At 48.6% G+C, this 17,299-nt stretch overlaps 1 protein-coding gene across 2 annotated transcripts in view; it reads right to left on the bottom strand.

The window, feature by feature from the left end:
- Positions 1-488: 488 nt before the first annotated feature.
- Positions 489-17,299, bottom strand: part of LOC310771632 (NLR family CARD domain-containing protein 3-like) — a gene marked incomplete at its 3' end in the record, with an annotated part of 39,379 nt that continues 22,568 nt past the window's right edge. Inside the window, exons 7-8 of one of the 2 annotated variants that reach the window (XM_083664202.1) lie at positions 16,509-16,588; positions 489-593 (exon numbers count right to left, since the gene is read on the bottom strand). In XM_083664202.1, the coding sequence (XP_083520328.1) occupies positions 513-593; positions 16,509-16,588 (161 nt within the window). Of the gene's footprint in view, positions 594-16,058; positions 16,589-17,299 lie in introns of those variants that run through there. The other variant, XM_083664201.1, reaches the window with a different exon arrangement.

Raw genomic sequence — 17,299 nt, forward strand, 5'->3', positions numbered from 1 at the left:
AACTCTCACGAATCGTCCCCGTAGTTTCTTGGGCTGGGTCTATCCCTCAGACAACCTCCGGCTTTCAATGTTCCTCAGGCTCATGGGCCTGAGCCATTTAAGGTCCTCCATGGCCTCGACCCACCTCACATCAGGTACCCCTATCGCCTCCAGTACGTCTGCCGCACTCGGGAGTACCACCGTGCCTATCTCCACGAGGGCAACTCCGAAGGTGGTTACCCTTCTTAATCCGGGGACGCCAACCCTTAAAAGTCTGGCCGGCTCTTCCAGTCTGGCCATGACCCTGATGGCGGCCTCGTTGCCCTCACCTGGTGGGGGATGTGTGTCTATTCCCACCATTATGGCCCTTCTGTTCTTGACCATTATCAGGTCTACCCTGGTTTGTCCGCCTCCCACCCTGATCACCCTGTTGGCCTCAAAAATTTCCCAGTCGTATAATAGTCCCTCTCCCATGAAGCATCCAATGGCCAGTTGTCTGTATGTTCTGTCCCTCCCTCCGACTAGATCCCTCCTCAGCTCCCTGAGTCTCGTCTCATGGAGGAAGTGCCATCTTCCATGAAGAATTGCCCTCTGGTTGGCCATCGCTGCACCACCTGCAACACAGATAAGTATGCACATACAGGTTTTAATGTCTATTCTGTTCGGTCTTTGACTTTCACCTTCTCGTCATATCACCTTCGGTTAGTCGGGTCGTCCCTCTGTCCCCGCCCCCTTCTCCCATCTCTATTCAACAAGGCGCTCAGTTCTCTATCCTCACCTCGCAGCTATATGTGGCAGATCCCATACACATCACCCATCGTCCACACTTCCTTCATCTCCTCTTCCATGTCTTCCTCCCCTACTCCCAGTAACATTAAAAAGGCGCAGAGGCACCAAGCCGTCAAGGTCCTGTCCTCACTGGGGACCGGGACTGCCACGTAGAATACTTTTTCTATTTCAGGCAAGTCCCAATTTGTCATAGCCTCGGCAATGAGGTCCATCTCAACCTCCGCCTGGCTCTTGGCTATTAACTTATCCTCCTCACTGTTTCCACATCCTGGGATCACTTGGAGGAGGAAGGATGAGGTCCCTATAGCCATCCATAGGGGGAAATTCCTTCTGATCCCGTCAAGACAAGTGACTCCCATGTCACTGAGAAAGAACCTGCATCCTTTCCTGTAGGCCGCATTCATAAAGGCCAGCCTGGCCCTCTCCCCTCTTCTTCTTTCCCTCTCTTCCCTGAGTCTCCTTGCCCTCGCGTTCGCCCTCCTCCTTTCTCTTCGGCTCCTCCCGCTCATGCTCGCCTCGTCGTTCCTATATAGAAGGGACATGGGGAAGGTTAGTATGGGATTTCTTCTAGGCTCTATCTCTTCCTTTCTACCTGTTATTGCTATGAGCAGGGTGGGCGAGGGAGGCTGCGCCGTTGAGAATCCCAGCCACTCTGACCCCTCCAGCAGGGGCCGTGTGAGTTAGGCGAGGGCACTGGCGTGCCTACCCCCGCAGCGGTTAGAGGCAGTGAGGCAGCCGCCCCCATCTGCCTGGGGCAGGCAGGGGCAAGGCTGGATCTCCGCTCTGGTTTGCTGCTAAGAGGCAGAGTCAGACAACACTCGTGTGACGCAGACCCTCCCAGCACCTTGGGGGCCCCGCGGCCTCCGCACCCCCCTGCCTCTGTCGGGGGTATCCTAGGTTGGTTGGGATCTCGATCAAACCTGTACCTGACATTAGTAGCTATCACCTCTTGGAAGATTCTAAAGTATTGTTCTCTTTGTCAACGCTTTGCGCTCATTAAGGTGCATTTAGGTCAAGTTACAGCAGCTTGGGTTACCAGGCTGGCCTGGATTTACTCAGGGGAGGAGAGGTACTACAAGTGCCTACCTATTCATCACTTCATGCCTTAAATGAATTGCCAGACATTCAATATGGGATCGCTTTATTTGGTTGGGCCATTTCCTTTAGACTCATCACCTTTTTAGTTTAGACCTGCCTAGTTGAAGGAACCGTTCATCCGAACACTGGCGATGCCAGCCGATGAGGGCCCTTCATGGGCAGATCACTCTTGCCATTCGGTCAGTTTGGACTCCAGTTCTGCTTGTGTGTGTTGAGGGATGGCCCCCCAGTCTTCATCCTCTTGTCCTTTTTCATGAGGTTGAGTCAGCGGGGGTTTCCGCTGGTATGTCCTCCCATCACTTTACGTTCCTGCACTCTGGTCCCAGGTTTCTTGGCACTCTGAGACTGCCTCTGAGTGAGCTCGAGTTATGCGTTGTGTGTCGGGGGGCTGACCCCGGTCTTCACCCTCTTGTCCTGCCTTGTGAGGCTAGGGTTTCCGCTGGTATGTCATCCCATCTCTTTTCATTTCTGCATTTTCATCTCAAACTTCTTGGCATTCGAGACTGCATCTGTCAGGGCGTTCATTCTTGGTAGTTGGGCAGTATTCATCATCTCAACATGTCTCATTAGTGGACAGGCCACACGAGGTGACTCTCAGGCACTTGGCCTTGCCTGCGTCTTACTCTGGGCAGTATCAGAGAGAATCTCGGTCAATTCTCGTTGTTGCGAGTTATGCGGTTTTGCCTGAGTCCCTCTTTGGAGTCGGCTTGGGTTGTATTGCCTGAAGTTCCTGTAATGGTTCCGGAGTGTGCTCTCCTTTTGCCCCCTCTGGGGTTTCTTGAGTCCCACGCTGGTCGTCTCCAGTGCGTGGGTCTCTCCTCCTTGCCCGTGACCGATTGATCACCCATCTGCGGGCTTGTTACGCGCCCCAGGACAACCCTCGTTGACCTCTAGGGCTCCTTTGACTGCATGTATTTACCCCAGGTCGCCCCTCAGTGACCTATAGGGTATCATCCTCTTGAACCCCTGTACTTACCCCAGGTCGCCCCTCGGCGACCTATAGGGTTTCGCTCTCTTGAATACTTGTGCTCATCCCAGGACGCCCCTCGGCGACCTCTAGGGTGCTCCTCCGATCTCCTTGCGTCTCCATGGCACCATCCTCGTTCCCGCTGAAGGGCGTCTCTTGTCGATGGTTCCTCCGATCCCCTCCATGGCACCGTCCTCGTCCTCGCTGGTGGGTGTTCCTCGTTGATGTCCTCCGGTGAATCTCTCAATCTTCTCTTCTTTAGGTCTCTGTCATCCTCCTCTCTCCTCGCCACCTTTTCAAAAGGGGCGTATGACCCTTCACCAAATTCCGCTTCAAATCCCAACAGACCTCTTCATTCTCCACACACCTTTGATGTAATGAGACCACACACTTACTACACATGAGACAGGGTTAACCAGAACACATTTGTATTTGGAACATAGGCATAGTAACATCAACATCAGCATCAACATAAGCAAGCAAGCAGCAGTGCGAAACTCCTATAGGGCTTTCAGAGTCTCTTCAAGGAGGCTTTCCCCCCATCCCATATACAGCTTCAGTCTGTCAAGGCCGGCACAGATGAAGTTGCCCTCCGGCAGTATCAGGGGGATAGGGACAGGAGTTTGCTCCTCCCTGATCTTTCCTTCCTGCCTCAGCCGCTCCGCCATGCTCATTATTCTATTGGTTGCCAGGTTCATGGCTCTCTGAGCATCCCAATTTTCACTCCTATCTATGGGAATTATTTTTGATGAAGAGTGCTGACCACTCTAAGTGGATAACCATTTGGTATTTGTCCTCAGGGACGACTGCCGGAAGCCCTCCGTCCCTCGGGAACACCACCTCCTGGTCCTCGAGGTAGCCGGTGATTACACCTAGTGCCGCTCCGACTCTCCACCTCAGCCGCTGCGGCACTTTGTCAGGGATCTTGACCCCTTTGACCTCATCTGCCGATCGCCTTCGCCTCCCCGCACTCGGGTTCATGAGTCTTCTGTCCCCGTATTTCCTTCGTATGGGCGCCATTCTCTAATCTGCGAAAGCAAGCAATCATTCATACAGGGTTGGCAGGGTAGCTAGCTGGGATACATTCATATCAGCAGCGTGATGCACATACAGGCCAGGCAAAGTATGAGTCGTGCTACTTTGCTAGTGTTGTATCATTCTTTATTGGAACAAATGACACATAGGGGTTTTGGGAGTTAGTTTTATTGCTCTCCCAGGACTTTGGTTTGGCTCTCCCATCGTGCCCAGGCCAGGCCAGGTCCAATTTGAAGTTCCGTTGTTGGCTCTGTAGTGCTACTCAGGCTGACTGGGTATCTCGGCCTCGCTCATTGGGGCTACGGTTAGAGACAGACTCACTGGCGGGGGAACCGTCCACCCGAACACTGACTATGCCGGCCGGTGGGGGCCCCCCAAGGTGAGTTTTGTTTACCAATCGGTCAGCTTGACCATGAGCACAGGGGTGCATTTCCTTGGATGGCCCTACGAGGCTTCTTGGGTAGACGGGGCTACTCGGTCTTGCTCCCTGGGACTGAAGCTAGAGGCATACCCGCAGGTGGGGGAACCTTCCACCCGAACACCGACTGGGCCGGCCGGTAGGGGCCCCCCATTGGCGGGTTTTGTTTTCCAATCGGTCAGCTCGACCATGACCCCAGGGCTGCATTTCTTTGGGTGGCCCTACGAGGCTTCTTGGGCAGACGGGGCTTCTCGGTCTTGCTTCTTGGGACTGAGGCTAGAGGCAGACCCGCAGGTGGGGGAACCTTCCACCCGAACACCGACTGGGCCGGCCGGTAGGGGCCCCCCATTGGCGGGTTTTGACCCCAGGAGTGCATTTCTTTGAATGGCCCTACGAGGCTTCTTGGACAGACGGGGCTTCTCAGTCTTGCTTCTTGGGACTGAGGCTAGAGACAGACCCGCAGGTGGGGGAACCTTCCACCCGAACACCGACTGAGCCGGCCGGTAGGGGCCCCCCATTGGCGGGTTTTGTTTACCAATCGGTCAGCTCGACCATGACCCCAGGGGTGCATTTCTTTGGATGGCCCTACGAGGCTTCTTGGACAGACGGGGCTTCTCGGTTTCGCTCCCCAGGACAAGAGCTAGGGAAGGACTTGCAGGCCGGAGGAACCATCCGCCCGGACACCAGCTAGGCTGGCCGGCGGGGGCCCTCCGATGGCAAAACACGTTTGCCAATCGATCATTGTTGTCCCCCGTGGTGACTGGAGACCAGACAGGATGGTAACCTGCCTGTGATATAGTAAGAGCCACAGACGGAGACAGCCCACCCAGAGGGAGCGAGCCATTTTTTCTTGCTGGCGTTTTTGACTCTAGAACCACATTGATCCGGCCGAGAAAAGCTTCGGCTTCCCATGGTCCGCACCAGTTCCAAGTCAGCTGCTAGGCGCCAGCCGCTTTGTTACACTTTGTTTGGGCGGGTGTTAACCTCGACCGCCTCATGCACCACTTTCAAGCCTCTTCCACTTGTCTTTCAAGGCTCCACTTTTGCGAGGTTGTCATCAGAAAGCTAGATTCAGATTCAGGGAGCCCAGGTCTTTGCAGCTCGCCGGGGCCAGATAGTAGGGTGTTTTGCAGAAAGCGGGACCGTCTCATCTCCCATTTATCGCTCTTCCGTGTGCCCATGATCGAGGTGAGCGGCCAGGACCGCTCGCGACCGCACCCCCTCGACCATCTTGCGTCACTACCTCATTTGCCCTTCAGCCAGCATCCTCCTTCACACGGCCTGTCACGTTCCTACTTTGTGTTGGGGTTGAGCTCCACGACAATCCGGCCGAAAAGATTGAGCCCAGCCCCGCTTCGCACCCCAGCCCGACCGACCCAGCCCTTAGAGCCAATCCTTATCCCGAAGTTACGGATCTGACTTGCCGACTTCCCTTACCCACTTTCGTCTAACATGCCAGAGGCTGTTCACCTTGGAGACCTGCTGCGGATATGGGTACGGCCTGGCGCGAGATTTACACCTTCTCCCTGGGATTTTCAAGGGCCAGCGAGAGCTCACCGGATGCCACCGGAACCGCAACGCTTTCCAGGGCACGATAGGAGTAGTGGTATTTCACCGGCAGCCGAAGCCTCCCACTTATTCTGTGCCTCTCATGTCTGTTCACAGTGCCAGACTAGAGTCAAGCTCAACAGGGTCTTCTGTCCCTGCTGATTCTGGCAAGGCCGTTCCCTTGGCTGTGGTTTCGCTAGCTAGTAGGTAGGGACAGTTGGAATCTCGTTCATCCATTCATGTGTGTCACTAATTAGATGATGAGGCATTTGGCTACCTTAAGAGAGTGATAGTTACTCTGGCCGTTTACCCGCACTTTATTGAATTTCTTCACTTTGTCATTTAAAGTACTGGGCATAAATCACATTCCTCTGGTCCGCACCAGTTCTAAGTCAGCTGCGAGGCACCAGCCGAGGCGACGCGCTGGGACCGCATCATTACTGGGATAACTGCTTGTACTAGGGTTGCATTTTTTGTCAGGCGAAGGTGTGTTGCTTGACGAGGCGAGGATGTTGCTCCAATAGCTGTGAAGATACGTTTCGCATTTGTGTCCACTTATGGCCATCTGACAGTTTCTGAACCATGGTACTGCGGAGGCAGTGGTTAGTGTATCTCTGCTGCTTTCCTGCTTGGTGGCATAATCTGGTCAACATTGTGGTGAGGTGATTTATGCCCATTGGCTCTCGCGTATACCTGCAACACGGCAAATTAGATTTTTAGTAGCTATCCTAATCTAGCAATCACCTTAATATGCACTATGCCTGATTTACTTACCAAACATTGTCGACGCCGATGCTAACGTTTCTTCTTGGGTGAAGATAAAAGGCTGGTGCGTCCGAGGGCAAGTAGGAGAGATATTTCTCTAAAGATGAAACAGGGCAGAGAGGATCTCCAAGCTGTTCAAACATGAATCCTCTTGTGCTTTCTTCATTCTTCGCCTGTGGGTCATTGTGATTCATTGTGTTCATTGAAGGTCATTGTTGCATACTTTAGTCCATTTTCGTCTCTTTTGGTGGTGAATGACGTGGGTTTGAGCTGCCTGTTGCCCTCATTTCCCCTGCGCACAAAGTGAAGTTGAACGTCAAACCATACTTTGTTTACTAGTCCCTCCGGTGTGTTGGGATCCAGTGCTTTCTTGATAGCTTTGAAATCATCTTCTGATATCGATGTGTGATGGACTGTCATATCGAGTCCCTTTTTTGTCAGCGTTTTCACCACGCCAGTGAATACATTGTTGCATGTTGTAAACTCAGTGTCTTTGAGGAGACACCAGGAGAGGCTGAGTGGTGGGTCGTTAATGTATCGGTTGAGACCTGCATGGAGGCCTATATAGCTGCTCAGTCCGTACCATTCGCCTTTACTGTTTCTGACAGTGGCATAGAAATCTCGTAAAACGCCATTGACTTGCTCTTTTGACGAGGTCTGAAAGTCGATAACCACACCTTTATCCTTGCACCAGTCTTCGAAGCATTTCACTGGCCGTTTTGTTTGCTTGACGGTGTTGTGTTCATTATGGTCTTTTTCCAGCTGGTCAACCTCCTCTTTACGTACCTCGTTTAACGTTAACAGGCTTATTTTCTGGAGATAATGTAGGCACTGCTCAATCCACTCGTCCATAGATAAGCCACCCCAGACGTCAAAGTTAACCTTAAATGTTTCCATTTCCGTGCCTAGTAGTTGTCGTATAATTATGTCACTAGCAGGAGACAACAGTCAACACGAGCGCAAGGCACTCTGGGTATTGTATTGCGGAGTTCCTGTTTGCGAGGCTTGGACGCAAGCTAGCTTTATTTTCTCCAAAGTGGTGAGGCTCCAAGGTTACCAAGTATGGCAATATGAAAAGTATTATTATTATTATTATTATTATTATTATTATTTTATTATCATTATTTAAATGTCTTAAATCGCTGTTTAAAAAATGCGGTGAGAAAAAAATTAGATGACCTGTTTGACACTGAGCCCCTCTTGCCTGTCCCAATTTGGCCCCTGGCTCATGGCCAAACAGCTTGCCTAATTTTCTTCACACAGTGAGTAGTGTCTCTAACCGTGGTATATTGACTGTGGTTTATGCTCATTATACCACAGCTGTGAGTCAATCAGATTGCTCGATTTGAGAGAACTGTTTTATAATTTATGTTATACCATGGTCTGGGTGAATACCCGTTTCTGATTGGCCGGCATATGTGCATTAAAACCGTATAAGTCTAATCACATATAAATTCATAAGCTGCCCAACCTGCACAGCTGTTTAATTAACATAGCCTACTGTAAACAAACAGCACGCACACAGCTGTCAAAGCCTTAAGTGTTGCAACTGAGTTAGCTTGAGAAACAAACGACAATGTCCGATTTTAAGATTAATTTCAATATATTTGGACAGTACAAAGATTTTGAAGCATGGGATGCAGCGATGGATGCAGCAGAGGAAAAAGAAATTGAGAAGAAAACGACAAACGGAAAACGGGATAAGGAACTGACACCCACGGAGCTCAAACTGATAGAGGAAGAAGGATGAAATTAACACAAAAAAGTCAACTGGGCAGTCAATATCCTGACAGACTTTCTCCACCAAAAACAAGCTGGCAGTGTGGCAAGTTTAATGTGCATCTGAGCTGGTATCAACCGCCATGTATCACAGTTCAATATAATAAGTGACCCAGAGTTAAAATCAAGCCATGTTGAAATGCTACAGGAAAAGCGGCAAAGACACCAGTGGCCATCATCCTCGTATAACTGAGTCTGACCTCTGGGGTCTCATAATCAAACCTTGCATAGAATCCCTACGAAGGATTCCTAGGACTGTGTCGAAAATAATGACTAACCTATCAGTGACGGCACACCTGCATGCAATTCCCCGTTACCAGCAGCTGCCACAGTGATTAAACATGGGGACCTGACCCATATCCCGTCCCCTGCATGCTCAAATCCAACCAATGGTCAATGCAAATCAACACATGGATTTACAGCAGATATATTCTCGCGACCATCGGGCAGGAGTACTGACGGTACTCCTTTCGGAGGCCCTGGCAAACGAGTCGGTAGCTCTTTTAAGTCCAACTGGGAAGTATGTCTATGAACTTGCGGGCTGTGCTCGCGGTGGTCTTCCAGACCAGCCAGAGCTTCTCGCGCGTAGTGGGTTGCTCCACGGTTAGTCGGGTAAAAGCGTTCTGTCCTTGGCGAAGGACTCGATCTGTCGGTCGCGAATGTCCCTTCCCCCCCCCCCCCCCCCCCCCCCCCCTTTCAAATCCAGAAAGGGGGGGGGGGGGGCATCACCTCGACCATGGCAACGTCCTTCCTCCCGTCCCGGGGGCGGGGAGGAGTCGATGTAGCGATCATCACGGCGCTGCCCCCCTTCGCACTTGGGCGCCGATGAGGGGTCCCCACGATGATGCTCGTCATGGGGTGGTCGCCCCCTGTGTGACCCGCATTTTTTTTTTTTTTACAGTGCACCTGAACGCAACATGCAAGATACCTGCTGAATAAGTGTCCAAATGTTCATGTCATTCTGGCCAATACTCCACTTCTGTTATAACATTTCAGTCTGGAATATGGAATATCTTTCAATAATCTTTATGACTAAAAGGTTAAAAGTAATCTCATGTGTAAGAAATGACTGCTCTACATTGAAGTAAAAATGTAAATAATTAACTTGTTGGTTTTGGATTTATTTAGCTTCAAGACTGCATTTTTGTTCGTGAGACCCTCAACACTGGCTTTGAGAATCCCGGGCCACTTACTGATACTTATGCTTAAATTAACCCACTCATATTCTGGTTTATTTCAAGAAAAACATTTTGGCTAGTGGATATTCTAATTGACTGGTAACTTTAAAATCAAGCAGCCATATTGGCAGGTGGTCAAACTAGAACGACCGCAACGCGGACTTATGCCTCCCCCATTAGTTCATTCTTGACTCCAAATCGCCATTGGAGGGAAATTGGAAGAAATTCCGTCAAGGCGCTCCTGAGATGTTGCGTTACAGAGCTTGGAAATTGGGTGTGTGAGGTCACAGTGACCTTGAACTTTGACCACCAAAATGTAATCAGTTCATCCATGAGTCCAAGTGGACGTTTGAGGCAAATTCGCAGAAATTCCATCAAGACATTCCTGAGATATCGCGTTAATAAGCTTGAAAATGGCATTCGAGAGGTCAGTGACCTTGACCTTTGACCTTTGATCACCAAAATGAAATCAGTTCATCCTTGCGTCCAAGTCGATGTTTGAGCCAAATCAGAAGAAATTCTATCAAGCTGTTTCTTGAGATATTGCGTTAACGAACTTGGGAATGGCGTTCGTGAGGTCACAGTGACCTTGAAGTTTGACCACCAAAATGTAATCAGTTCATCCTTGAGGCCAAGTTAATGTTTGAGGCAAATTTGATTAAATTCCGTCAAGGCATTCCTGAGATATGGCGTTAACAAGCTTGAAAATGGCGTTGGAGAGCTCACAGTGACCTTGACCTTTGATCACCAAAATGTAATCCGTTCATCCTTGCACCCAAGTCGACGTTTGAGCCAAATTGGCAGAAATTCCATCAAGCCGTTCTTCAGATATCGCTTTAACAAACTTGGGAATGGCATTCTTGAGGTCACAGTGACCTTGACCTTTGAGCACGAAAATCTAATCAGTTCATCATTGAGTGCAAGTCGATGTTTGAGGCAAATTTGATGAAACTCCGTCAAGGCATTCCTGAGATATTGCGTTAACAAGCTTGAAAATGGCGTTCCTGACCTTGACCTTTGACAACCAAAATCTAATCAGTTCATGCTTGAGTCCAAGTCGATGTTTGAGGCAAATTTGATGAAATTCCGTCAAGGCATTCCTGAGATATCGCGCTAACAAGCTTGAAAATGGCGTTCGAGAGGTCACAGTGGTGTTTGGGGTTTTAAACGATTTTTGTTAAGCGAGCGTGTCCAGAACCGGGCAATTTGCTTTTTTTGGGACCTGTTTCAGGAGTGTGGTTTTGGAGAATATTACTCTTTACTTTACTTTACTTTATTTCATTTAGCAGACGCTTTTATCCAAAGCGACTTACAAGTTACACAATTACAATTTATAAACATATCAGATAAGAACAAATTAAAGAGAGAAACATAGGTAAGAGTCAAATGTAAACATTAAGATAAGTTAAAAACAACAAATGAAGCAATGAAATGTGAAATGTGAAATGTAACAGTAGCATTAACCCTTAAGGAGGACCCAGGTGTAGTCCAAAGAGGTGGGTTTTCAGCCTCCGGCGGAAAATAGGAAGTGTTTCGGCCAGCACGACCGAAGGGGGAAGCTCATTCCACCATTGTGGAGCCAGAGAGGAGAACAGGCGGGAACGGGACAGACGACTACCAGGCGTCAGAAGTGGTGGAGGGGCGAGGCGAGCGGTGGAGGTGAAGGAGCGGAGGGAGCGGTGAGGTGTTTGGAAGGTGACGAGGGATTGTAAATAAAGGGGGGCTGATCGGTGGACTGACCTGAAGGCCAAAACCAAGGTCTTGAACTTGATGCGTGCAAGGACAGGGAGCCAATGAAGTTGACGGAAAAGAGGGGTGACATGGGAGAATTTAGGGAGGTTGAAGACCAGACGGGCAGCAGAGTTTTGGATGAGTTGGAGGGGCTGGATGGCAGATGCAGGTAACCCCGCCAGGAGGACATTACAATAGTCCAGGCGGGGGAGGACAAGAGCCTGGACCAAGAGTTGTGTTGCCTCGGTGGTGAGGAACTTACGGATTTTTCTGATGTTATATAAAGAGAATCTACAGGAGCGGGCGATGGCTGTAATTGAGGGTGAGTTAGATAGCTGGTTGTCGATAAGTACACCAAGGTTTTTAACGAATTGAGAGGGAAGAACTGTGGTATTGTCGATGGTGATGGAGAGGTCAGTGAGGGGGCAGTTTTTTCCGGGGATGAAAAGTAATTCAGTTTTGCTGAGGTTCAGTTTGAGATGATGGTCTGTCATCCAGGAGAGGATGTCTTTGAGGCAAGCGGCAAGACGTGTTTCGATCTGTGTGTCGGAAGGGGGAAAAGAGAGAAAAAGCTGAGTGTCGTCAGCGTAGCAGTGATAAGAGAACCCGTGAGAAGAGATTACGTGACCCAGGGACCTAATATAGAGCAGAAAAAGAAGGGGACCGAGGACTGAACCCTGGGGGACACCCGTGTTCATAGTGCAAGATTTAGAAAGGGAACCCCGCCAAAGAACTTGAAATGTGCGATTGGAGAGATAAGAGGTGAACCAGGAGAGTGCAGCACCAGAAATACCCAGATCAGAGAGAGTGGAGAGAAGGATGTGGTGGTTTACAGTATCAAAGGCAGCAGATAGATCAAGGAGGACAAGAACAGAGGAGAGGGAAGCAGCTTGAGCAGAGTGAAGGGCATGTGTGACGGAGAGGAGGGCGGTCTCAGTGGAGTGGGCTGGTTTAAAGCCAGATTGAAGGGGATCCAGGAGGTTATTTTGAGAGAGATGGAGGGAGAGTTGTTCAGAAACTGTACGTTCAAGGGTTTTGGAAATAAATGAAAGGAGAGATACTGGACGGTAGTTTTGGACGGAGGAGTGGTCAAGGGAGGGTTTTTTGAGGAGAGGTTTGACTATGGCAGTTTTAAGAGGAGGAGGGACGGTGCCGGAGGACAGTGAGGAATTGATAAATGAAGTGAGGAAGGGGGATAGATCAGGGGAAATGGTTTGAAGAAGAGAAGAGGGGATGGGATCAAGGGGACAGGAGGTTGCACGATTAGATGAGAGAAGTTTAAGGATAGCATCGGAGGAAAGGGGTGAGAAAGAGGAAAGAGTTGTAGTGGGGGACGGGGAACCATGGTAGAGATTGGAAGTGCTGTTGTTGGTTGCTGGGGGAGGGAATGAAGAACTGATGTCATGGATTTTTTTGATGAAGAAGGACATGAAGTCATCAGCAGAAAGGGAGGAGGGAGGAGGAGGGGCGGGAGGATTAAGGAGAGAGGAAAAAGTAGAGAAGAGTTTACTGGGGTTGGAGGCAGAGGACTGAATTTGGGAAATGAAAAAGGCAGACTTAGCGGAGGAGACAGTAGTGGTGAAGTTGGATAGGATGAGGTGATAGGCGGAGAGGTCAGAGGGGTTGTGAGACTTGATCCATTTTCTTTCGGCTGCCCGAAGCTCTGTCCGGCGAGCTCGCAGAGCCTCGGACAGCCAAGGTGCAGGGGGACAGGGTCGAGCAGGTTTGGAGGTGAGTGGACAGAGGGAATCAAGAGCAGAGGAGAGAGATGAGAGGAGACTGGTGGCAGCATCGTCAGTGGAAAGAGAAGAGAAATGTTCAGCAGAAGGGAGGAGAGAAAGGACAGCAGAGGAGAGGGCAGAGGGTGAGAGGGTTTTTATATTGCGACGGGTGGTGATGATGTGAGTGGGGGGAGGGGGGAGTATAGGGAGGGGAATGGGAAGGGAGAAGGTTATGAAGTGGTGATCGGAGACAGGGAGGGGAGTGACTGTGAGGTTGGAAGAGGTGCAAGCACGGGTGAAAACGAGGTCGAGGAGGTTCCCCGCTTTGTGAGTGGGCGGAGAAGGAGAGAGGGAGAGGTCAAAAGAAGAGAGGAAGTTTAGAAAGAGAGGGGAGTGAACAGAGGCAGACGGGAGATTGAAGTCTCCCAGCAGGACGAGGGACGTGCCATCCGGAGGGAAGAGGGAGAGGAGTGAATCCAGCTCATCATAGAGAGCTCCAAGTGGACCGGGGGGACGATAAATTATGATAATGTTGAGTTTAACTGGGAAAGAAACAGAGACAGAGTGAAATTCAAAAGAGGATAGAGGAAGGTGAGGAAGAGGAGAAACCGTGAAAGACCATTTGGGTGAAATTAGGATACCAGTGCCACCACCACGGCCAGAGGCTCTGGGAGTGTGAGAGAAGGAAAAGGCATCAGAGAGGGCTGCGGGGGTTGAAGTGTTTTCAGGGATGATCCATGTTTCTGTAAGGGCGAGGAAGAGGAGTGACTGTGAAGTGGCGAGGGCTGTGATGAAGTCAGTTTTCTTAATAGCAGATTGGCAGTTCCAGAGACCAGCAGTGACAGAGAGAGGTGAAATGGAAGGTTGGGGGAATGAGTAATTGACTGGGTTTCTACTGAGAGAGTTGATGATTTTAGCATTGTGATTTATACGTGAAGAAGAGGGGTGATGAGGTCTATGATTAATGAGGATAGGGATATTGGAAATGCGGTTAACAGATTTGCAGAAAATTGTATTGCTAGAGGCTGTGTGAATAGTGGTAGATAAATGATCTGAAATAGAAGCTTATACACATTCTCAAAGAATGTGTATAAATGTAGAGCTGTTTAAATCTCAGATCCATGCTAACTGGTTACAGTCTTGGACTGAAGAAATTTGGCAGAAGCCAAAATTAAGAACTTATTGTTTATTTAAAAATGTATTTAAATGTGAAAAATATGTTATGTTTAATTTACCTAAAAGCAAGAGGTACTTATGTGCTCAGTTACGATGTGGTATCCTGCCTTTACATATTGAAACAGGCAGATACAGAGGGACGGTGGAGGAGGATAGGATTTGTGAATATTGTGAGTTGAAGGAAGTGGAGAATGAATTTAATTTAATTTTGTATTGTCCATTGTATCATGACTTACGAGAGATACTATTTAAAAAAGTTCACTCCCCTGAGCTAAACGTGTTAGATTTTGAAGAAGGTGCCATACTTGAATTTATTTTTGACAACATCTTTGCTTTTTACGAATATATTTCACATGCGTGGGATAGGAAGAAAAAGATGACATATGATAGATAATTCATATATTTTACTTACTACATATTGTAGTTAAATCTGTGTTTTGCTGTCCATGCTGTGTGTGCTGTGTGTGTTTGTATTGTTTATGCACCGGAATCGATATGGTAATTACTGATAATCCCATGTGGGATGGGTCATGTAACTTGTCCTGACACGTAAATAAAACTTTCATTCATTCACAGTGACCTTGGCCTTTGACATTTGACCACCAAAATCTAATCAGTTCATCCTTGAGTCCAAGTGGATGTTTAAGGCAACCCAGCGAGCATTTTTCGGTTGAAAAGACGTTTAAAAAACGTTTAGGGTCAACGTTGAAAAAACATGCAAGGAAGGTTTGAAAGTGAAAGTTTTTTCACCCACTATTTGCAGACGTTTATTGAACGTTCAGATTTAGACCATATTTCACCAGGTTCTTAAATTAAAAATTCAGCAGCGCACACGGGATTCGAACCCCGCTTTCCCACATTCAAGCCAGTCCGCTTAACGCGCTGAGCTATACATTTTCTTATACTCTATAGAGAGCTGGGCACATATATACTCTATCTCGCACACAACTTGTAGACTACATGATTGTCGACGATCGGGAGTTAAGTTATTTTATGTGATGTGTACGAGACTATTATATTAATGTAACAGACTAAAATTATGTTGTGTGTGTGTGTGTGTTGTCTATAGGCTGTAGCCTATGGCTTCAGAGGTTACTTCATTTAACACCAGAGACTGAGGAGGTACACAGAGCCTCCTCGCAGAGGAATAACATAGCGTGCCCAGAGCACCTCGTTCCGCACTTGGTGCAGACCGGTGCAGACTTGCTTTGGTCTAGTCTAGTCAGTCAAGGTTAGTATAGCTAGCAATTAAGTAGGCTACTTGCGCATGCATGTTGCGGCAGGAACTGAATTCATTATTTTATAGTATTGCGCTAAACTATTAACCATAGTTGTGTCCTGTGTCTCTCCCTCCTCTATCTGAGAGTTTCTCTCTCCCTCCTCTATCTGACAGTTTCTCTCTCCCTCCTCTATCTGACAGTTTCTCTCTCCCTCCTCTATCTGACAGTTTCTCTCTCTCTCCTCTATCTGACATTTTCTCCCTCCCTCCTCTATCTGACAGTTTCTCTCTCTCTCCTCTATCTGACAGTTTCTCTCTCCCTCCTCTATCTGACAGTTTCTCTCTCCCTCCTCTATCTGACAGTTTCTCTCTCACTCCTCTATCTGACAGTTTCTCTCTCCCTCCTCTATCTGACCGTTTCTCTCTCCCTCCTCTATCTGACAGTTTCTCTCTCTCCCTCCTCTATCTGAGAGTTTCTCTCTCCCTCCTCTATCTGACAGTTTCTCTCTCCCTCCTCTATCTGACAGTTTCTCTCTCCCTCCTCTATCTGACAGTTTCTCTCTCTCTCCTCTATCTGACATTTTCTCTCTCCCTCCTCTATCTGACAGTTTCTCTCTCCCTCCTCTATCTGACAGTTTCTCTCTCGCTCCTCTATCTAACACAGAGACACTGAGGCACCATATGACCAGACATTAAACCCAGGGTAGAGTTTTTCAGTGAAGGTTGAGTAGAAGGTGTGGATGTGAGTCAGTGTGTCAGAGGAAACTGTGTAGAAGGACAGAGAGCCAGCAGGCCAGTCAAGATACACTGCGACTCTGTTAGAGACAGAGGAGAGGAGACGTATGCCTGTGGATCTGTTATTGTGCCAGGCAGAGTAATAATCATCATCAGTGCACCTCAGACTCCAGGACTTTTCATTCCCTCCAAGACAGCTGTCACCACCCTCTCCTCTCCTGCTGATTCCTCTGTAAGTCACTCCTATATAAACATTTCCTTCCCTCTCCACCTCCCAGTAACAGCGACCAGTCAGACCATCTCTACACAGCAGCTGAGACCAGAAGTCAAATCTCTCTGGGTGATCAGGATATGGCTGCTTCTCTCTCACCCTCGTCACCTTTCTGTTGTCTTCAGACAGGAGGAGGTGTCTCCTTGCTGTGTTTGTGTCCAGTGTGAGTTCACAGCCATCTGATGAGACAACAAGACTCAATACAGCAGCAGCTTCTCATCTAAAACACCTGGGCTGTGTTTCACAATAACAATCATTCTGAGTGGTTATGAAGATATTTTACAAGTGATTTTAAGAAGTGGTTGATTGTAGGTTTTTACCACATTCATGTTTACATAAATAAACCTTTTGTCAAAACCTTAAAAACAGACCAAATAAAGTGTTGTGCTGCAGGAACCTCTGACAGGTTCCATTTAAAAACTAAAGGCAATGAGACACAGAAACACAACAGATGAACATTGTTTGATGTGAAACACAATATTGAGCCAGACTGGAACACAAGTCACTGTTATTAAGCTGTTACCAACTTATTCACACACACACACACACACACACACACACACACACACAGCGCGCGCGGGGCTCACAGTGTGCGTGCGCGAAGAGTATAGCTTCTGGCATACTCTTCGCGCACGCGCTGGAGGCGGGGCTCCGAGGAGGGCACGCGCACTCTGCACGGGCCAAAACAGAACATACTCAGTGCGCAGCTCCAGGCTCCAGGCAGTCTGAATGAAATTGAATGTAACGTTCCCAATTCTATGTATTAAATTATAAAAAACAACCCTCAACATTTGGGAAGGCTAAGACACACAACTAGTTCGTTATAATCGAACGCCATGCTTCAAAGGCAACTTTACGACGGTGAGGACTCAATCACAGCAGATATCCGC

Source organism: Poromitra crassiceps (genome assembly GCF_964638095.1).
Source record: "Poromitra crassiceps genome assembly, contig: HAP1_SCAFFOLD_918, whole genome shotgun sequence".
In the NCBI taxonomy this organism is placed as follows: Eukaryota; Metazoa; Chordata; class Actinopteri; order Beryciformes; family Melamphaidae; genus Poromitra; species Poromitra crassiceps.